General features: G+C 41.1%; 1 protein-coding gene across 9 annotated transcripts in view; it reads left to right on the top strand.

Annotated features, from left to right (window-relative positions):
- The window catches only part of tmem63c (transmembrane protein 63C), a 616,893-nt gene that overhangs the window by 133,347 nt on the left and 459,716 nt on the right, over positions 1-23,830 (top strand). For all 9 annotated transcript variants that reach the window (XM_073039119.1, XM_073039117.1, XM_073039118.1 and 6 more), the window contains one exon: positions 10,473-10,560. In XM_073039119.1, the coding sequence (XP_072895220.1) occupies positions 10,473-10,560 (88 nt within the window). The remainder of the gene's footprint in view (positions 1-10,472; positions 10,561-23,830) is intronic.

Below are 23,830 nucleotides of genomic sequence, written 5' to 3'. Positions count from 1 at the left end.
TTTTCCTTAATTTTGCCTGCCAAGGCCTTCTCATGGCCCCTTCTGGCTCTCCTAATTTCCTTCTTAAGCTCCTTCCTAGTAGCCTTATAATCTTCTAGATATCTAACATTACCTAGCTCTCTGAACCTCTTGTAAGCTTTTCTTCTTGACTAGATTTATTACAGCCTTTGTACACCACAGTTCCTGTACCCTACCATAACTTCCCTGTCTCATTGGAATGTACATATACAGAACTCCACACAATTATCCGCTGAATATTTGCCACATTTATTCCGCACTTTTCTCTGAGAACATCTGTTTGCAACTTAAGCCTCCAATTTCCTGCCTGATAGCCTCCTAATTCCCATTACTCCAATTAAACACTTTTCTAACTTGTCTGTTCCTATCTCTCTCCAATGCTACTGTAAGGGAGATAGATTTACGATCACTATCTCCAGAATGCTTTCCCACTGAGAGACCTGACACCTGACCAGGACTATTCTACTATTCATTCTACTAGAATAGAGCTTTGCTTGATTGGCAGTAGGGAAAGAGTGAGAATAAAGTGAGTAAATGGCAGGAAGAGTTTTTCTTCCTTCTATCATCTGCGTGAGGTGATGGGCTGTTGGGACTTTGAGACTTTTTATCGTGCCATGGTCTGCTCTTTATCAGATTACGGCATTGCTTTGCACTGTTGGAACTATACGTTATAATTATATGGTTTTTGTCAGTCTTTTATCAATTATAGTATTGTCTGCACTGTTGTAACTAAATGTTATAATTACATGATTTTTGTCAGTCTTTTATTGTCTGCACTGTTGCAACTAAATGTTAACTATAATTATGTGGTTTTGTGTAGGTTTTTGGTTTGTTGGGTGGTAGTGCTGGTCTCTTGACTTGGTGTGGCTGGGTAGTCTTGTTTTGTCTGATGGGTTTGGAGTTCCTTTCCGGGGAACGTGCTAAGATGGTAACGTGATATTGATACGCAGCAGCCTCTCCGGACTCTGGATTTGGGATTACCAAACGTTATGTGGTTTTTCTTGTGTGGTCTGTTTTGTTGTGTGCTTTTTTGTGATATCATTCAGGAGAACGTTGTCTCATTTTTTAACTGCATTGCATTTGTGGTTTCTAAATTACAATAAACTGAATCTGAATCTGAGAATAAAGGTGTTCCATAGGGATCTGTGTTGGAACCGCTTCTTTTTACATTATATGTCAATTATCTGGATTGCAGAATTAATGTCTTTGTGGCGAGGATTGTCGTGCGGATGACACAAAGGGAGGTTGGTGGATAGTTAGTGTTGAGGAAATAGAGAGGTTATAGAAGGACTTAGACAGATTAGGAGAAGGGACAGATAAGTGGCAGATGGAAGACAGTGTTGGGAATTGTATGGACATGCACTTTTGTACGTGAAATAAAAGCATATACTATTTTCTAAGTAGAGAGAAAATTAAAAAATCTGAAGTCCAAAGGGACTTGGGTGACCTTGTGCAGAATTCTCTAAAGGTTAATTTGCAGGTTGAGTCTGTGATAAGGAAGGGAAATGTGATGTTAGCATTCATTTCAAGAGGAATAAAATATAAAAGCAAGGATGTAATGTTGAGGCTTTATAAACACTTGTAAGGCCTGACTCAGAGATTGTGAGCTATTTTGGACCCTTTGTCTGAGAAAGGATGTACTGTCATTGGAGAGGGTTCAGAGTAGGTTCATGAGAATGATTCTAAACATAGAAACATATAAAACCTACAGCACAATACAGGCCCTTCAGCCCACAATGCTGTGCCAAACATGTACTTTCTTTAGAAATTACTTAGGGTTACCCATAGCCCTCTGGTAATGAAAGGGGAATAGGAAGATTGATTAATGGCTCTGGTCCTGTACTCACTGAAATTCAGAAGAATGAGGGAGGATCTCATTGAAACCTATGGAATTTGAAATACCTTGATGGAGTGGATGTTACCTATGGTGGAGATGTATAGTACAAGAGGGCCTAGAATAGAGAGATGTTCATTTAGAACGTAGATGAAGAGGAATTTCATTAGCTGGAGAGTAGTGAATAAGACCATAAGACAAGGAACAGAATTAGGCCATTCAGCCTAACGAGTCTGCCCCGCCATTCTATCATGGCTGATCCTGGATTCCACTCAACCCCATATACCTGCCTTCTCATCATATCCTGTGATGCCATTAAAGTACCCTTTAAGTTCATCTGCCATTTCTTTGTCCCCCATTACTACTGCACCAGCATCATTTTTTAGTGGTCCAGTATCAACTCTCACCTCCATTTTACTCTTTATATAACTGAAAAAAAATCAGTCTCCTGCTTTGTCCTCATATTTAATCTTTCTTCCTTCTTATTGCCTTTTAGTTGCCTTTTGTTGGATTTTAAAAGCTTCCCAATTATCCAACTTCCCACTCACCTTTGCTACCTTATATGCCCTTTGCTTGGCTTTTATGCAGTTCTTAACTCCCCTTGTAAGCCATGGGTGCCTACCTCTACCATTTGAGAAAAACTTCTGTGGGACATATTTATCTTGCACCTTGTTAACTATACCCAGAAACTACAGCCATCTCTGCTTTGCTGTCATCCCCACCAGTATCCTGACATCCAATTCACCTGGGTAAGCTCCTCTCTCATGCCTCTGTATTTCCCTTTATTCCATTGTGACACTGATACATGTGATTTACGCTTCCCTTTCTCAAATTGTAGTATGAATTCAGTCACATTATGGTCACTGCCTCTGAAGGGTTCCTTTACATTAAGCTTCCTAATAAGATCCAGGCTATTGCACAACACCCAATCGAAGACAGCCTCACGCCTAGTAGGCTCAAGCTCAAGCTGCTCTAAAAAGCCATGTTGTAAGCATTCAACAAACTCCCTCTCTTGTGATTTGACACCAACCTGATTTTCCCAATCCCCTTGCAAACTGAAGTCTCCCATTACAATTGTGACATTGCCCTTGTAACATGCATTTTCCAGCTCCCTTTGCAATCTCAGCCCCACATCTTGGTTACTATTTGGAGGCCTATATATGATTCCCATAATGGTTTTTTCACCTTTGCAGTTTCTAAACTCCACCCACAAAGACTCAACATTCTCTCACCCTATGTCACCTCTTTCTAACAATGTAATTCCATCTCTTACCAACAGGGACACACCACTGCCTGTCCTTTTGATACAAAGTATATCCTTTGATGTTCAGCTCCCAACTACGGCCTTCTTTCAGCCACAACTCAGTGATGCCCACAACATCATACCGACCAATCTCTAATTGCACCTCGAGTTCGTCCACTTTATTCCGAATGCTATAGGCACTTACATATAGCACCTTCAGACTTGCATTCTTTGCCCTTTTGTATTTTGCCTCTGTGGTACAATTTAACTCTTTACTCTGTCTGCATTTGTACCCAGTCATTGGCTTGTCCTTCCTTAACATTCATGGTACACCCATCATTTACTTGTAAACCTGCTGGATCATCCTCAGCTCTATCATACTGATTCCCATCCCCCTGCCATATTAGTTTAAACCACTCCTAAAATGGCTAACATGAGGGGGCTTAATTTTAAGGTGCTTGGAAGTAGGGAAAATGGAGACACCTCCTTTTCCCTTATTAGGGAGAGAGAGAAAAAACCTGTGGTATGTTGAATACTGGGTGAAATGTGAAGTCTTTGGGGTAACTACAATTCTGTGCCTTTGCTATTGCTTTGCTCACACTTGAGTGCTCAGTGGTAATGCTGATGCTTTTTTATGCTGGTAGGGGGAGGAAGGATTGATCCTCTTTGCCACTTATGCACGGGAAGGAGGGGAGCTGGAGGGAATTTTGGGGTTCTGATGTTTAACTGTCGTTCATTCCTTGGGGTACTTCTCTGTTTTAGTGGATGTTTGCGAAGAAAAAGCATTTCAGGATGTTTATTGTATACATTTCCCTGACATTAAATTGAACCTTTGAACCTTTGAATAGGTTCCCTCAACGAGGGGACGCCAAGGATACGTTTTTCACACAGAGAGTGGTGGGTGCATGGAATGCACTGCTGGTGGTGGTGGTAGAAGTGGATTACAATAGGGTCTTTTATGAGCCTTTTAGATAGGTACATGGAGTTCAGGAAAATAGAGGGCTATGCGCTAGGGAAATTCTAGGCAGTTTTTAGAGTAGGTTACATGGTTGGCACAACATTGTGGGCTGAAGGGCCTGTAATGTGCTGTAGATTTCTATGTTCTATGTTCAATAGCTCTAGAAAACCTGCCTGCAAGGATATTGATCCGCCTCAGATTCAAGTGCAACCCGTCCCTTTTGTATATGTCACACCTGCCCCAGAAGAGGTCCCAATGATCTAGAAATCTGAATCCCTGCCCCCGCTCCAATTCTTCAGCTGTGCATTTATCTGCCTCCTTATTCTATTCCTATCCTCATTGTCACATGGCACAGGCAGCAATTCCAAGATTACTATCCTTGAGGTCCTGTTTCTCAGCTTCCTTCCTAACTCCCTGTATTTACTTATTCTACTTATGTTAGTGGTACCAATATGTACCATGACTTCTGGCTGCTCATCCTCCCTTTTCAGGATATTGTGGACACGTTCAGAACCATTGCAGACCCCGGCACCTGAGAGGCAAACTACCATCCACAACCATACAGTCTCTCCACCACTGACAGGGTAGCAGCAATTTTTACCATATACAGGGCATACTGCAGCAATGCACTGAGACTCCTGAAATAGCATCTTCCATACCCACCACCTCTACCAGCTACATGGGCAAGGACACAGGGAACAAATACCACACCCTGGAAAATTGCTTTGCATGGAATATTATCACCGTTCCTTCACTGTCACTGGGTTAAAACCCTGGAACTCCTTCTCTAACAGATTCATATGCCTTTGGCTGGCTCAGCCTACGAAGCTTACAAATTTGAAAAAGAACACAAGATGGTGAAGAAGGCTATATCATGTCTACATTCATTAGACAGTGCAAGAGTCATGATGTCATGTTACAGTCGTGGAAAATATGGTGAGACTGCACCTGCAATATTTATTGATATTCTAGTTGCTATACTAAAGGAAGGATGTTGTTCAGCCTAAATATGTGCAGAAAAGAACTATAAGAATGTTGCTGGGACTGGAGTGCTTGAGTTAAAACAAGAGACTGGATAGGTTATGAGTGTTTTCCCTGGAGCTAAGGAAGCTGACGGCTGACTTCGTAGAGCTTTATGAAATCATGAGGGGCAGAGACAGGGTGGAAAGGCACAGTCTTTTACACAAGGTTAGGGAATCTAAAACTGGAGGGCACAGGCTTAAGGTGAAAGGGAGGAAATTTAAAGGGAAGCTCCATATGCCCACCGGAGATGGGTACAATAACAGTGTTTTATAGGCATTTGGACAGGTACATAGACAGAGAAAGTTGAGAGGGAAGTTCAGACAATTGGGACTTGTGCAGGAAGGTACCTTGGTTGGTATTGATGAGTTGGGCCGAAGGGCCTATTTCTATACTCTGACTCCCTGCAAGGCACTGAAGCTCAAGGGTTATTGCAAACATTCCTGCTAGTCTCTTATGTTCTTGTTCTGCAGTTACTATAAGACCATAAGGTATAACCATATAACAATTACAGCACGGAAACAGGCCATCTCGGCCCTTCTAGTCCGTGCCGACGCTTACACTCCCTAGTCCCATATAAGAGTAGAATTAGCCCATTTGACCCATCAAGATTGCTCCACCATTTCTTCATGGCTGATACAATTTTCCTCTCAGTCCCAATCTCCTGCCTTCTCCCCATATCCCTTCATGCCCTGACTAATCAAGTATCTTTCAACCTTTGCCTTAAGTATACATAAAGACTTGGCCTCCACAGCTGCCTGTGGCAGAGAATTCCACAGATTTACCATTCACTAGCTAAAGAAATTCCTCCTCATCTCCGTCCTAAAAGGATACCCCTCTATTCTGAGGCTGTGTCATCTGGTCTTAGAAGCTCCCACCAAAGGAAACATCCTCTCCACTCCATTCTATCAAGGCCTTTCACCATTCAATAGGTTTCAATGAGGTCAACCTGCATTCTTCTGAATTCCAGTGAATATAGGTTCAAAGCCATCAAACGCTCTTCATATGACAAGCCATTTGATACAGGAGGCCAGGTCATTGAGTGTATTTAAGGTGGAGGTTGATAGGTTCTTGATAAGTCAAGGCATAAAAGGTTAAAAGGTTGAGTTAGACAATCAACGTTAGTGTTGCATAAAAATAGCTACTCTTTAATTAGGACAGCAATTGAGATTCAAAAGGCAAAGTTTTGTGGCAGTTTCTGTGAGTTGCAGAGCAACCAATCAGCAAAATGCAGTGCTTAAAAAGAGCTACGTTTTAGTCAGGTTTGCTTTCAAGATTTAAAAGCAAAGCTTCACAGCAGTTTTCTCTGAATTGGACAATCAACGTCAATGGTGTGTCATGATGTTCGAAATTTCAAAGGGAGAAAAAAAACTCTTCTTGGGCTTCCAGCCAGGTACAGGAATCGACTTTAAACGATGTTTTGATGACAAACTCTCTCAACTTCATTAGGAATGATGATCCCAAATGGTCCCAAATGCCTTTGGCACAATAGTTTTTTGCCATCGAAGTCAATCCTTGGGCTATTGCGAATGCAATGTTCTGCCACCACTGATTTCCCCGGGTAAGCCAGACAGATAGAAACATAGAAACATAGAAAATAGGTGCAGGAGTAGGCCATTCGGCCCTTTTGGCCTGCACCACCATTCAGTATGATCATGGCTGATCAACTAACTCAGAACCCTGTATCTGCTTTCTCTCCATACCCCCTGATCCCTTTAGCCACAAGGGCCATATCTAACTTCCTCTTAAATATAGCCAATGAACCGGCCTCAACTGTTTCCTGTGGCAGAGAATTCCACAGATTCACCACTCTCTGTGTGAAGAAGTTTTTCCTCATTTCGGTCCTAAAAGGCTTCCCCTTTATCCTTAGACTGTGACCCCTCGTTCTGGACTTCCCCAACATCGGAAACAATCTTCCTGCATCTAGCCTGTCCAATCCCTTTAGAATTTTATACGTTTCAATAAGATCCCCCCTCAATCCTCCAAATTCCAGTGAGTACAAGCCTAGTCGATCCAATCTTTCTTCATATGAAAGTCCTGCCATCCCAGGAATCAATCTGGTGAACCTTCTTTGTACTCCCTCTATGGCAAGAATGTCTTTCCTCAGATTAGGGGACCAAAACTGCACACAATACTCTAGGTGCAGTCTCACCAAGGCCTTGTACAACTGCAGTAGAACTTCCCTGCTCCTGTACTCAAATCCTTTTGCTATGAATGCCAACATACCATTTGCCTTTTTCACCGCCTGCTGTACCTGCATGCCCACCTTCAATGACTGGTGTACAATGACACCCAGGTCTCGTTGCACCTGGGTTGCACCTCGATAGACCTCCTGTGCTCCTTGATGCGGGTTTCCACGATGCATCTTGTCTGGTTGATATTTGCTGCTCCGCATGCACAGGTAATCCTGTAAATACCAGCAGTCCTAAATCCCAGGTCTACTTTGATTCACTTTTTTGTTCTTGATCACAATATTATCAAGACTTCTGGATGCACATCCTTGCACTTGAGAATGCCATGGACCTGATCTGAGACATCCCAGATGCTGGCACCAAGGAGGCAACATACTATCTGGGTGTCTGTATCGTGCCCACAGAACCTCGTCTATGTTTCTATGACTAAGAGATCTCCTATCAACACTGCACTGCTCTTCAGCACTCTGTTGTTCTGAGCCGTAGTGCCAAACTCAGTGCCAGAGACCCGGTCACTGTGGCTCCTATCTGGTAGGTTGTTCCCCTCATTGGTATGTAAAGTGGTATAATTATTACTGAGGGGATGACTACAGGTGTAAACTGCATTGGCTGTGCATTTCCCCTCCTTCTCCTAGCAGTCACACAGTTACTTATCTCCTTCAATTTAGGGCTGACTACCATCCTGCAGCTCCTGTCCATCATATCATTTTACTGTATGAGTCAAAGGTCATCAAGCTGTAGCTGTATTTCCTTAATATGTACTCTCAGGAGCTACAACCTGGTGCAGATGTGTGTATCTGGCAACTGGAGGTCTCCTAGACTTCTCACATCCCACACAGAGCATAAAACATACTGCCCCTGTAGCTATTCTCACTGACCTACTATGCCCTAACAGATAAGAAATGAACAAATAGGGAGAGAGAAAGAATCTAATTTGAACATCCTTACAGATTTGTGTCTGGTATTAATCCAGTATTTCTTCAGGATCCTGGTGATCCTTCCAGAAACCATGGGAATATAAGTGGAAAGAACCACTCTCTGTTGGGAAGCTGTTATTGTTAAAGTATAAGACCACGTGATTAACCCTGTGAAAACTATTTTGGATCCAGAGAGTCTCCATGAGAAAATAAGATTACGCATGACATTCCTACAGAATGGCTACAGGGAGAAGGAAATCAACTGAGCCCTTAAAAGGTTCGACAGAAAAACTGGGGAACCAAATGACGAGGAGGAACTGTCACAACAGTCTGTCTTTCCTATATTTCCACAGTTTCTGGAAGGATTGTCAGGATAACAAGCAGGATGGACAAAAGAGAACCAGCTGATGTTGTGTACTTGGATTTTCAGAAGGCCTTTGACAAGCAAGAAGGCTGCAGAAGAACTTAGACAGATTAGGGGAGTGGGCAAAGAAGTGTAGATGGAATACAGTGTTGGGAAGTGTCAGCCTTTCACCATTTGATAGGATTCAATGAGGTCACCCCTCATTCTTCTGAATTTCAGAGGATACAGATCCAGAACCATCAAAGGCTCTTCATATGACAAGCCATTCAATTCTGGAATCATTTTCGTGAATCTCCTTTGAACCCTGTCCAGTTTCAATACACCCTTTCCACGATAAGTGGTCCAAAACTGCTCACAATACTCCAAGTGAAGCCTCATCAGTACTTTATTAAGTCTCAGCATTATATAATTGCTTTTATATTCTAATCATCTTGAAATGAATTCTAACATCACATTTGACTTACCACAGGCTCAACCTGCAAATTAGGAAATGTTTATGGAATCCTACACAAGAACTCCTAGGTCCCTTTGCACCTCAGTCTGTAGTACTTTCTCTCCATTTAGAAAATAATCAACCCTTTCATTTCTTCTACCAAAGTGCAACACCATACACTTCCCGACACTGTATTCCAACTGCCATTTCTTTGGCCGTTCTCTAAATCTGTCTAAGTGCTCTGTAGTCTCTCTATTTCCACAAAAATACCTGCCCCTCCACCTATCTTCATATCATCTGCAAACTTTGCAACCAGCCACCAATTCCATCAAACGAATCACTGACATATAACATAAAAAGTATCTGTCCCAATGCAGTCTCCTGTCAAACACCACCAGTCACTGGCAGAAAAGGTTTCTTTTATTCCCACTCTTTGTCTCCTGCCAAACAGCTACTGCTTTATCCATGCTAATATCTTTCCATGGGCTTGTAGCTTGTTAAGCAGCCCCACATATGGCACCTTGTCAAGGGCCTACTGAAAATCCAAGTACACAACATCAACCAATTTTCCTTTGTCTATCTAAAAGATTTGTCAGGCAAGATATTCTCTTGAGGAAACGATGCTGACTACGGCCTACTTTATCATGTGCCTCCAAGTACCTTGAGACCTCATTCTTCAGAATTGACTCCAACATCTTCCCAACAACTGACGTCAGACTAATTGGTCTATATTTTCCTTTCTTCAGCCTCTCGCCATTCTTGAAGAGTAGAATGACATTTGCAATTTTCAGTGTTCCAGAAACATTCCAGAATCTAGTGATTCTTGAAAGATCATTACTATGATCCTCCACGATCTCTTTAGCCACCTCTTTCAGAACCCTAAGGCATACACCATCTGGTCTAGATGATTTATCTACCTTCAGACCTTTCAGTTTACCAAGAATCTTCTACTTAGTGGTAACTTCACACACTTCAAGCCCTCTGAGACCTGGAACTTCCACCTTATGGCTAGTGTCTTCCACAGTGAATACTGATGTAAAATACTTATTCAGTTCATCCGCTGTTTTGTAGTCCCCCATTTCTACCTCTCAAGCATAATTTTCCAGTGGTCTGATATCCACTCTCATCTCTCTTTTACACTTTAGGTATCTGAATAAACTTTTGGTAGCCTCTTTAATATGATTGCCTAGCTCACTTTTGTATTCCATCCTAACCTTCTTAATGACTTTTTTAGTTGCCTTCTGTTGGCTTTTAAAAGCTTTCCAATCTTCTAACTTCCCACTAATTTTTGCTCAATTATATGCCCTCTCTTTGTCTTTTATGTTGGCTTTGACTTCTCTTGTTAGCCATGGTTGTGTCATCTTTTCTCTTTATTGCTTGGTTTCTCACTTCCCATTTTGTTTGTTGATGGCTACCTGTTTTCTCTGTCATTATCAATGCTTTTGGAAGTCTGAGGTTGCTGTGCTGTTTACAGCTTTCTTTATTTTCTGCAGCCTCACTTCCTTGTTTTATGGAGAACAAAATGAAAAGGAGAAATCTTCCTGTGAAACCAGCCCAACAGAACTGGAGAGTAAAGATGTGGTGAGTCAACTTACACTTCAGTGAACTTACTGAAATGTTTGAGGGGAACATGAGTGGGAACTTCTTCACTTAGAGGGTGGTGAGAGTGTGGAAGAAGCTTCCAGTGGAAGTGGGGGATGCAGGTTTGATTGCAGCATTTAAGGGTAATTTGTATAGGTACATGGGTGGGAGGAGCATGCAGGCTGATCCAGATGTTGCTCGATGGGACGGAGCAGAATAATAGTTTGTCATGGACTAGATGGGCCGAGTGGCCTGTTTCTCTGAGTAGTGCTCTATGATATTATTTACTAATCATCCAACCACAAAGGCAATTTGGTTTATTTTTGCATCACACACAAAATGCTGGAGGAACTCAGCAGTTCAGGCAGCATCTATGGAAATGAATAAACAGTCAACAGTTTGGGCCAAAACTCTTCATTGGGACTGGAAAGGAAGGGTAAGAAGTCAGAATAAGGAGGTTTGGGGAAGCAGAAGGGGTACAAACTGGCAGCTGACAGATGAGACCAGGGGAAGGTAGGTGGGTAGGGGATTGAGGATGAAGTAAAAAGCTGGGAGGTATTAGGTGGAAAAGCTAAAGGGCTGAAGAAGAAAGAATCTGATAACAGTGGACCATGCAAGAAAGGGAAGAAAGAAGAGAACCAGTGGGAGGTGATGGGTAGGTGAGAAAAGGAGAGAGAAGGAAACCAAAATGGGTAATGGAGAAAGAGTGAAGGGGGAGGGGGGAAATTACTGGAAGTTATGAAAATCATTGTTCAGGTTGTAGGTTACTCAGGTGGATATGAGGTGTGGCTCCTCCAACCTGAGTGTGGCCTTATAGTGACAGTTGAGGAGACATGTTGGAATGAGAATGGAAAGTGAATTTTGAAATAGGTGGCCACTGGAAATCCCGCCTTTTGGGGGTTCTGGGGACGTCATCATCGAGAATGGCAGCTTAAGTCAATAGCTCCTCCGAAAAAATGCATATTTTGCCCTATTAACCCATCAAATATAGGATTTTTCGAAAGTATTTGAACTGATAAGAGGGAATGGGGAAAAGGAATGGAAATGAAAAAAGCGACACTGCGGAGCCTGTGGACAAGAGGGGTGCAGCGAGTGGCTTTCCTACCCGACTGCATGCTAGCACGGCTGACGATGGGCCTCTTTCAGGCGAAGTGGCAAATATGATCAAAATTTGGAAAGAAATACGGGTGTTCCAAAAAGATATAAAACAGTAGCTACATGATATTAAGTCAGAACTCACCAACGTCAATCAAAAAATAGCGGTGGCAGAGACTCGAATTGAGAAGGTGGAAGATCGAGTGCAAAACGTGGAACAGATGCTAAGTAAGACGATAAAAATATTAAATCAACAAGAAGGTAAACTGCTTGACCTGGAGGGAAGATCACGGCGGAAAAATATCAGGATATACAACATCTCCAAAGGAGCAGAGGGTTTGCCTATGACGGAGTTTGTAGGAAAGTTGCTGCAGGATGTGCTGGAGCTTCCCTCGACTATGGAGCTGTAAATTGAGAGGGTGCATCGCGCGATCATCCCGTGGCCTACCCAAGGCAGAGAAGATAAGCCACGCTCAGTAGTAATTAAATTCCTTCGATACAGTACCAAGGTGGAAATTCTACGAAGGGCCTGGGTAAGAAGAGGGTGTTTTTAGACGACAAATTAATATATTTTGATCAAGATTAACCCCCCCCGCGGTCTTGCAGAAACGTAAAGAATACTCTGAAGTAAAGCGAATAATAAAGCAAGAAAGGATTAGATTTCAAACTCCGTACCCTGCTAAACTTAGAGTGTTTTATCAAGATGGGATCTGACTGTATCAGACAGTGGAAGAGGCGACAACAGACATGAAGGCCAAAGGGTTGCCCGTCTGTGTGATCAAACCGAGGGTCAGCCTGGCAGAGGAATTATACCGCTCTGCTTGGGAAATAGTGCGAGAATTGAGAAAGCAGGAGACGGGAGGAGGGCGAGAGAAGTATATCAGGAAGAGACGAGGAGTTTTCCAAAGACAGCCCTCACCCCATGCAGTAGAGCCATAAGATTTGGCTAACTTTAAAAATGTTGAGAAGCTAAACAGAAGCAAAAGTAGACGGTGATATACCTATCTCGAGAAATACTTATTATAATGTGGATTTTATATTACTCAGTTATTCTTCTTTATTCGCTCACTCCTTTTTCCCCACCAAAATGAGAATATATATATATATGTCTGCGTGTGTGTGTGTGTGTGTGTGTGTGTGTATAGGAGGAGTACACAGGGAAATCTTTTCTGTATAATGGATTTGTTCACTGACTTTTATGGATACTACAATGGGGGCCCTCAACTCACAGGTAGGAGGGGTTATCCCCCACAGCTAGACATTTCCTCTAGCTCAACGCAGGGTCATTACTAGCGACCTCAGCCTTGGAATCACACCTTCGTTGCCTTTTTTGTTATTAATTGCGTTTTTTGGTTCTTATTTGTTCAGGGAGTAGATCAATTAAGTTTTATTCTTCTTCTTTCAATGATACATTGACAGATAAATGCAGATGGCTAAGGACAAAGTAAAATTCATTTCTTTTAATGTCAATGGGCTATTAAATCCACTCAAATGTAATAGAATTTTATCCAAAATTAAAAAAGAACAAGCCCATGTAGTATATTTACAGGGAACTCACTTAAGTGATAATGAGCATAGAAAAAGAAAGAGAATGGGCTTCACTAATTTGTTTTTCTCCTCATATAAATCAGGACATAGGAGAGGAGTTGCTATTCTTATCTCAAGTAATCTAAATTTTGAAAAAGTATTCGAAATGGGAGATAAAGAGGGCAGATATATTCTGGTAAGGGGGAATATAGATGGAAATTCAGTTACTCTATTGAATATATATGCACCCACAGGAAGTGATATTGGTTTCTTTCAGAAAATTACTGATATTATGGTAGCGGAAACAGAAGGTCTCCTGATATGTGGGGGAGACTTACATTTACAATTACAACCAAATTTAGACTCTTCCAATAGAAAAACCTATGAAACAAAATCCTTACATAAGAAAGTTAATACACTTTTTGAGGATGTTGGTTTAATTGATATATGGATTGTTAAAGGACAGGACCTCCAGGATAGCAATCCCAGGATTGCTACCAGTGCCACGTGCAGGTGGGTTTAGAAATAGTAAGTTAGTGCAGATCAACACATGGCTGAAGACATGGTGCAGGAGGGAGGGCTTCAGATTTATAGATAATTGGGCAGTTTTCCAGGGAAGGTGGGACCTGTTCCGGCGGGACGGTTTACATCTGAACTGGAGGGGGACAAATATTCTTGCTGGTAGGTTTGCTAGAGAGGCTCCCATGGATTTAAACTAGATATGAGGGGGGAGGGGAACCAGGGTGTAGGAACAGATGTATGGGAGAAAGAAGAAAAAGAAGACAGTAAAGTTCTTTGTACTGTTAGAGATAAACAGAGAGGAAGAGGTGGAGAATTTCTTAAATGCATTTATTTTAATCCACCTTTTGTAAGAAAGGTGGATGAGCTTAGAGCATGGATTGATATCTGGAAATATGATGTTGTAGCTATTAGTGAAACATGGTTGCAGGAGGGGTGTGATTAGCAACTAAATATTCCTGGATTTCATTGCTTCAGGTGTGATAGAATTGGAGGGATAAGAGGGGGAGGTGTTGCGTTGCTTGTCAGAGAAAATATTACAGTGGTGCTCTGGCAGGATAGATTGGAGGGCTCATCTAGGGAGGCTATTTGGGTGGAATTGAGGAATGGGAAAGGTGTAGTAACACTTATAGGGGTGTATTATAGACCACCTAATGGGGAGCGAGACTTGGAGGAGCAAATTTGCAAGGAGATAGCAGATATTTGTAGTAAGTACAGGGTTGTGATTGTGGGAGATTTTAATTTTTCACACATAGGCTGGGAAGCCCATACTGTAAAAGGGATGAATGGTTTGGAGTTTGTAAAATGTGTGCAGGATAGTTTTTTGCAGCAATACATAGAGGTACCAACTAGAGAAGGGGCAGTGTTGGATCTTCTGTTAGGGTATGAAATAGGTCAGGTGACAGAGGTATGTGTTGGGGAGCACTTCGGGTCCAGTGATCACAATGCCATTAGTTTCAATATAATTATGGCGAAGGATAGGACTGGACCCGGGGTTGAGATTTTTGATTGGAGAAAGGCTAACTTTGAGGAGATACGAAAGGATTTAGAAGGAGTGGATTGGGACAATTTGTTTTATGGGAAGGATGTAATAGAGAAATGGTGGTCATTTAAAGGCAAAATTTTGAAGGTACAGAATCTTTATGTTCCTATTAGGTTGAAAGGAAAGGTTAAAAGTTTGAGAGAGCCATAGTTTTCAAGGGATATTGGAAACCTGGTTAGGAAAAAGAGAGATATCTACAATAAATATAGGCAGCATAGAGTAAATGAAGTGCTCAAGGAATATAAGGAATGTAAGAAGAATCTTAAGAAAGAAATTAGAAAAGCTAAAAGAAGATACGAGGTTGCTATGGCAGGTAAGGTGAAAATAAATCCGAAGGGTTTCTACAGTTACATTAATAGCAAAAGGATAGTGAGGGATAAAATTGGTCCCTTAGAAAATCAGATTGGACAGCTAAGCGTGGAGCTGAAAGAGATGGGGGAGATTTTGAACAATTTCTTTTCTTTGGTATTCACTAAGGAGTAGGATATTGAATTGTGTTAGGTCAGGGAAACAAGTAGGGACGTTATGGAAACTATGACGATTAAAGAAGAGGAAGTACTGGTGCTTTTAAGGAATATAAAAGTGGATAAATCTCCATATCCTGACAGGATAATCCCTAGGACCTTGAGGGAGGTTAGTGTAGAAAGAGCAGAGGCTCTGACAGAAATATTTCAAATGTCATTAGAAACGGGGATGGTGCTGGAGGATTGGCGTATTGTTCATGTGGTTCTATTGTTTAAAAAGGGTTCTAAGAGTAAACCTGGCAATTATAGGCCTGTCAGTTCGACGTCAGTGGTGGGTAAATTAATGGAAATTATTCTTAGAAATGGTATATATAATTATCTTGATAGACAGGGTCTGATTAGGAACAGTCAACATGGATTTGTGCGTGGAAGGTCATGTTTGACAAATCTTAGTGAATTTTTTAAAGAGGTTACGAGGAAAGTTGACGAGGGTAAAGCAGTGGATGTTGTCTATATGGACTTCAGTAAGGCCTTTGACAAGGTTAGGCACTGAAGGTTAGTTAGGATGGTTCAATCGTTAGGTATTAATATTGAAGTAGTAAAAAGGATTCAACAGTGTCTGAATGGGAGATGCCAGAGAGTAGTGGTGGATAACTGTTTGACAGGTTGGAGGCCAGTGACTAGTGGTGTGCCTCAGGGATCTGTACAGGGTCCAGTGTTGTTTGTCATATACATTAATGATCTGGATGATGGGGTGGTAAATTGGATTAGTAAGTACGCAGATGATACTAAGGTAGGTGGCGTTGTGGATAATGAAGTAGGTTTTCAAAGTTTGCAGAGAGATTTAGGCCAGTTAGAAGAGTGGGCTGAAAGGTGGCAGATGGAGTTTAATGCTGATAAGTGTGAGGTGCTACATTTAGTCGGAATAATCCAAATAGGACATACATGGTAAATGGTAGGTCATTGAAGAATGCAGTAGAACAGAGTGATCTAGGAATAATGGTGCATAGTTCCCTGAAAGTGGAAGCTCATGTGGATAGGGTGGTGAAGAAAGCTTTTGGTATGTTGGTCTTAATAAATTAGAGCATTGAGTATAGGAGTTGGATTGTAATGTTAAATTTGTACAAGGCGTTGGTAAGGTCGAATTTGGAGTATTGTGTACAGTTCTGGTCACCAAATTATAGGAAAGATGTCAACAAAATAGAGAGAGTACAGAGAAGATTTACTAGAATGTTACCTGGGTTTCAGCATCTAAGTTATAGGGAAAGGTTGAACAAGTTAGGTCTTTATTCTTTGGAGCGTAGAAGGTTGAGGGGGGACTTGATAGAGGTATTTAAAATTATGAGGGGGGATAGATAGAGTTGACGTGGATAGGGTTTTTCCATTGAGAGCAGGGGAGATTCAAACAAGAGGACATGAGTTGAGAGTTAGGGGGCAAAAGCTTAAGGGTAACATGAGGGGGAATTTCTTTACTCAGAGAGTGGTAGCTGTGTGGAACGAGTTTCCAGTAGAAGTGGTAGAGGCAGGTTCGGTATTGTCATTTAAAGTAAAATTGGATAGGTATGTGGACAGGAAAGGAATGGAGGGTTATGGGCTGAGTGCGGGTCAGTGGGAGTAGGTGAGTAAGCGTTCGGCACAGACTAGAAGGGCCGAGATGGCCTGTTTCCATGCTGTAATGGTTATATGGAGGGACCTTTTCCCCGACAGTAGGGATTACACCCATTATTCTGCTCCCCATTCTGTATATACAAGAATAGTCTATTTCATATCATTTGGAAAAGACAAAGACAAAATAAACACCTGTGGTATTGGGTCAATAAATATAAGTGATCATGCACCTGTATATTTATCTGTTGATTTTGACCTACAACCAAAGAATACTATTTGGAAACTAAATTCAAGTCTACTCAATGATCCGTACTTTAAGGAACAAATTAAAAAAGAAATTGCTCTCTACTAAGAATTCAATGATAATGGAGAGGTTTCACCTCCCATTTTATGGGATACTCTGAAGGCTGTCTTAAGAGGGAAGATTATAGCAAGACCTTCATATAAGAAAAAATAAGGAATAAAACATTAGAGGAATTACAAAATAGGCTGAAGGAACTAGAGAAAAAATACAAATTGAATTTGGCACAGGATACATTAGAGGAAATTAAAAAAATAGGAATGAAATTAATAGTTTGGATATGCAAGAAATCAAGAAAAATTTAATGTTTCTGAAACAGAGACATTATGAAAGTGCATCTAAGTCTATGAAAATACTGGCGTGGAAACTGAAAAAAAAAAGATAGCAGAAAATACAATTCTAGATTTAGGGATCCAAGAACAAAAATGATAAAAAATAAGCTAAGTGAAATTAAAGAAGCTTTTGAAGTGTTTTACAAAACTCTATATTCCAAAATTCCGGGGGAAGCATAACCCAAATTGACACCTTCCTGAATTCTCTAGAGTTACCCACTTTAAGCAAAGAACAAAGTAGAATGATGACTGCTGACATAACTGAAGTTGAATTAAAAGCTGCAATTAGTAGGCTTATATTAAGCAAGTCACCAGGATCAGATGGGTATACGGCAGAGTGGTACAAAGAATTTAAAAATGAGTTAATTCCTGTTTTACTCCCCACACTGAACTGGGCTCTAAAAAGGGCACAAATGCCACCCAGTTGGAAGGAAGCAATAATCTCAGCTATACCGAAAGAAGGAAAAGATAAAATGGAATGCTGGTCATTTAGACCAATATCCGTTCTTAATGTAGATTATAGATCGTTTACCTCCATCATGGCCAAACGATTAGAGGAGTTTCTACCCATACTGATACGTAACGATCAGACAGGTTTTGTACGACAACGCCAAACACAAGACAATATACGAAAAACACTTCACATTATGGATCATATACAAAAAAATAAAATCGAAGCAATAGCGATAAGCGTGGACGCTGAAAAGGCATTTGATTTGGTTAATTGGAATTTTCTTTACAGAGTTTTACATAAATTTGGTTTCCAAGATGCAATTATTAACCATATAACCGTATAACAATTACAGCATGGAAGCAGGCCTTCTCAGACATTCTAGTCCATACCAAATGCTTACTCTCACCTAGACCCACTAGCCCGCACTCAGCCCATAAGCCTCCATTCCTTTCCTGTCCATATACCTATCCAATTTTACTTTAAATGACAATACCGAACCTGCCTCTACTACTTCTACTGGAAGCTCATTCCACACAGCTACCACTCTCTGAGTAAAGAAATTCCCCCTCTTGTTACCCTTAAACTTTTGCCCCCTAACTCTCAAATTATGTCCTCTTGTTTGAATCTCCCCTACTCTCAATGGAAAAAGCCTATCCATGTCAACTCTATCTGTCCCCCTCATAATTTTAAATACCTCTATCAAGTCCCCCCTCAACCTTCTATGCTCCAAAGAATAAAGACCTAACTTGTTCATCCTTTCCCTGTAACTTAGGTGCTGAAACCCAGGTAACATTCTAGTAAATCTTCTCTGTACTCTCTCTATTTTGTTGATACCTTTCTTATAATTCGGTGACCAGAACTGTACACAATACTCCAAATTCGGCCTTACCAATGCCTTGTACAATTTTAACATTACATCCCAACTCTTATGCTCAGTGCTCTGATTTATAAAGGCCAGCATACCAAAAGCTTTCTTCACCACCCTATCCACATGAGATTCCACCTTCAGGGAACTATGCACCATTATTCCTAGATCACTCTGTTCTACTGCATTCTTCAATGCCCTACCATTTAACATGTATGTCCTATTTGGATTATTCCTACCAAAACTCCATCTGCCATCGTTCAGCTCACTCTTCTAACTGACCTAAATCTCTCTGTAAGCTTTGAAAACCTACTTCATTATCCACAGTGCCACCTACCTTAGTATCATCTGCATACTTACTAATCCAATTTACCACCCCATCATCCAGATCATTAATGTATATGACAAACAACATTGGACCCAGTACAGATCCCTGAAGCACACCACTAGTCACCGGCCTCCAACCTGACAAACAGTTATCCATCACTGCTCTCTGGCATCTCCCATCCAGCCACTGTTGAATCCATTTTACTACTTCAATATTAACGATTGAACCTCCCTAACTAACCTTCCGTGCGTAACCTTGTCAAAGGCCTTACTGAAGTCCATATAGACAACATCCACTGCTTTACCCTCGTCAACTTTCCTCATAACCTCTTCAAAAAATTCAATAAGATTTGTCGAACATGACCTTCCATGCACAAATCCATTTTGACTGTTCCTAATCAGACCCTGTCTATCCAGATAATTATATATACCATCTCTAAGAATACTTTCTATTAATTTATCCACCACTGACAGGCCTATAATTGCCAGGTTTACTCTTAGAACCCTTTTTAAACAATGGAACCACATATGCAATACGCCAATCCTCCGGCACCATCCCCATTTCTAATGACATTTGAAATATTTCTGTCAGAGCCTCTGCTCTTTCTACACTAACCTCCCTCAAGGTCCTAGGGATTATCCTGTCAGGATATGGAGATTTATCCACTTTTATATTCCTTAAAAGCTCCAGTACTTCCTTCTCTTTAATCGTCATTGTTTCCATAACTTCCCTACTTGTTTCCCTTACCTTACACAATTCAATATCCTTCTCCTTAGTGAATACCAAAGAAAAGAAATTGTTCAAAATCTCCCCCATCTCTTTTGGCTCCACACATAGCTGTCCACTCTGATTCTCTAAGGGACCAATTTTATCCCTCACTATCCTTTTGCTATTAATATAACTGTAGAAACCCTTCGGATTTATTTTCAACTTACTTGCCAAAGCAACCTTGTATCTTCTTTTAGCTTTTCTAATTTCTTTCTTAAGATTCTACTTACATTGTTTATATTCCTCGAGCACCTCATTTACTCCATGCTGCCTATATTTATTGTAGATATTTCTCTTTTTCCTAACCAAGTTTCCAATATCCCTTGAAAACCATGCCTCTGTCAAACTTTTAACCTTTCCTTTCAACATCAGGAACATAAAGATTCTGTACCCTCAAAATTTCGCCTTTAAATGACCTCCATTTCTCTATTATATCCTTTCCATAAAACAAATTGTCCCAATCCACTCCTTCTAAATCCTTTCGCATCTCCTCAAAGTTAGCCTTTCTCCAATCAAAAATCTCATCCCTGGGTCCAGTCCTATCCTTCTCCATAATTATATTGAAACTAATGGCATTGTGATCACTGGACCCGAAGTGCTCCCCAACACATACCACCATCACCTGACCTATTTCATTCCCTAACAGAAGATCCAACACTGCCCTTTCTCTAGTCAGTACCTCTATGTATTGCTGCAAATAACTATCCTGCACACATTTTACAAACTCCAAACCATCCATCCCTTTTACAGAATGGGCTTCCCAGTCTATGTGTGGAAAATTAAAATCTCCCACAATCACAACCCTGTGCTTACTACAAATATCTGCTATCTCTTTGCAAATTTGCTCCTCCAATTTTCTCTCCCCATGTTGTGGTCTATAATGCACCTCGTTAAGTGTTACTACACCTTTCCCATTTCTCAATTCCACCCAAATAGACTCCGTAGATGAATCCTCTAATCTATCCTGCCAGAGCACCGGTGTAATATTTTCTCTGACAAGCAACGCAACATCTCCCCCTCTTGTCCCTCCGATTCTATCCCACCTAAAGCAACGAAATCCAGGAATATTTAATTGCCAATCACACCCCTCCTGCAACCATGTTTCACTAATAGCTACAACATCATATTTCCAGGTGTCAATCCATGCTCTAAGCTCATCCACCTTTCTTACAATGTTCCTAGCATTAAAATATATACATTTAAGAAATTCTCCACCTCCACTTCTCTGTTTATCTCTAACAGTACAAAGAACTTTACTGTCTTCTTTTTCTTCCTTCTCCCATACATCTGTTCCTACACTCTGGTTCCCCTCCACCCTCATATCTAGTTTAAATCCACTGGAACCTCTCTAGCAAACCTACCTGCAAGAATATTTGTCCCCCTCCAGTTCAGATGTAAACTGTCCCGCCGGAACAGGTCCCACCTTCCCTGGAAAACTGCCCAATTATCTATAAATCTGAAGCCCTCCCTCCTGCACCATGTCTTCAGCCACATATTGATCTGCACTATCTTACTATTTCTAAACCCACCTGCACGTGGCACTGGTAGCAATCCTGAGATTGCTATGCTGGAGGTCCTGTCCTTTAACTTGGCACCTAGCTCCCTAAACTCACCTTTCAGGACCTCCTCACTCTTCCTACCCACAACATTGGTCCCTACATGGACCACGACATCCGGTGCTCACCCTCCCTCTTGAGAATGCTGAGAACTTGATCCGAGATATCGAAGACATTGGCACCAGGGAGGCAACATACCATCCGGGATTCTCGATCTCTTCCACAGAACCTCCTATCTGTCCCCCTAACTATCAAATCCCCTATCACTACTGCTCTCCTCTTTTCCCTCCTTCCCTTCTGAGCTGAGGGTCCAGTCTCGGTGCCAGAGACGCAACCACTGCAACTTGTCCCTGGTAGGTCGTCCCCACCAACGGTATCCAAAATTCTATACTTATTGTTGATGGGAATGGCCACAGGCGTGCTCTGCTCTTCCTGTCTATTCCCCTTCCCTCTCCCAACTACCTGACAGTCACCCAACTACCTGTCTCCTGACTCCTAGGGATGACCACCTCCCTGAAACTCCAGTCTATTTCTGCCTCTGCCTCACGAATGATCCAAAGTTCATCCAGCTCCAGCTCCAGTTCCCTATCTCGGTTTGTCAGGAGCTGCAGCTGGATGCACCTTTTGCAGGTGTAGTCATCAGAGACAGCTGTGCTCACCCTGACTTCCTACATACTGCAAACGGAGCACTCAACTGCCTAACTGCTGCCTCCATTACCTACTCCTAATCTAATTAGATTAATTAAAGGAGCTTACCCGGCCTTACCTCACCTGGACTGAAGCTCATACTCAGCCTCTGCTCGCTTTTTAAATTCCCCCGCTGATCTCAGAGGCCGACCTTCACGCACCTGCGCAGTCATGCCCCGTTCAACCTCGCCTCTGCCTGTTCTCACCGAAGTCTGATTAAGCCAAAGACGTCCCACTCTGCCTCAGTCCACTCCGACAATGGCCGCTGTATATGGCGGTCTTTCTTTTAAACCTTTGGCACTACAAACTCTATAAATATAGTTTTATCTTAAAACTATACAGACACTATATGACAACCCTACTGCTAGGATTAAAATCAATGGATATTTATCAAATAGTCTTACCCTAGAAAGGGGCACGAGGCAGGGTTGTGCATGCTCACCACTACTCTTCGCATTATATCTGGAACTATTAGCTCAATACATCAGACAAAATGAAGATATCAGGGGAATTACTATTAAAGGTACAGAGCATAAATTGGCTTGTTACGCGGATGAAATTTTGATCTATCTAGGGCAACCAACATACTCTTTACCAAAATTGATGCAATCCTTTGAACAATATGGTTAATTATCAGGATACAAGATCAACATAGATAAAACCCAATTACTTTCATATAACTATAGCCCACCAAGAGAAATTGAAAGCAGATACCCCTGGGCATAGCACACAGAGTCTTTCAAATATTTGGGCATCATTATGCTAAAAGATTTGGCAAAATTATCAGAATGTAATTATCAGCCTTTATATAAAAAAATTAAGGAAGATATGGCAAGATGGAACCTGATTCCTTTTTTAGTCTCAGTTCAAGGATTGAGTCTATTAAAATGAATATATTGCCCCGACTGTTATATCTCTTTCAGACCCTACCAATAGGGATTAATCAAAATCAATTCAATGAATGGAACAAGATGTTATCAAGGTATATTTGGCAAGGTAAAAGGCCTAGAGTTCATCTCAAAACTTTGCAATTAGCAAAGGAAAAGTGGGGATGGTGCCTACCTTCTCGTAGAGATTATTATTTTGCAGCACAGTTGAGAGCTGTGATATGTTGGTGCAACCCATCATATGACGCTCAATGGAAAAACATTGAGGAGTGGGTACTTCCCATCCCCATACAAGCAATTTTGGCTGATAACCTGCAAAGGTACATAAATACTATTGATAACTCATGGATGAAATTGACTCTTAAAATATGGAAAACTACTATAAAAGAATATAATCTAGAGGGAGATATTGCAATTCTTAAACGGTGTACATATGACTCGGATTTTACACCAAATAAATTGGATGCTAGATTTAAGGACTGGACAGCTAAAGGAATAACAGTTCTTTGCAACATAATGAAAGAAGGAATACTGTTCAGTTTTGAAATGCTTAAAGAGAAACACTTATTAGAAAAATAAGACTTTTATCAGTATTTACAGACGTGCCAATATGTTAATAGGATGGTTAAAAATGTAACCAAAGCAAGTACATGTTTGATAGAGCTATTTAGAAAAGCATTTAATTCAGATAACGGTAGTAGAATCATTTCAAGCATGTATAAGGGTTTGTCAAATCTTAAAACACATTCGACTTGACACATTAAAACAAAATGGGAGAAGGAAAGAGGGATAATTATATCTGAGGAAGAATGGACAATAATATGGAGGTATCAATGG

The sequence above is a fragment of the Hemitrygon akajei genome, chromosome 3 (genome assembly GCF_048418815.1).
Source record: "Hemitrygon akajei chromosome 3, sHemAka1.3, whole genome shotgun sequence".
Taxonomy (NCBI): domain Eukaryota; kingdom Metazoa; phylum Chordata; class Chondrichthyes; order Myliobatiformes; family Dasyatidae; genus Hemitrygon; species Hemitrygon akajei.
The sequence above is the reverse complement of the archived record's forward strand: the minus strand, read 5'-3'. Positions and strand labels throughout refer to the sequence as shown.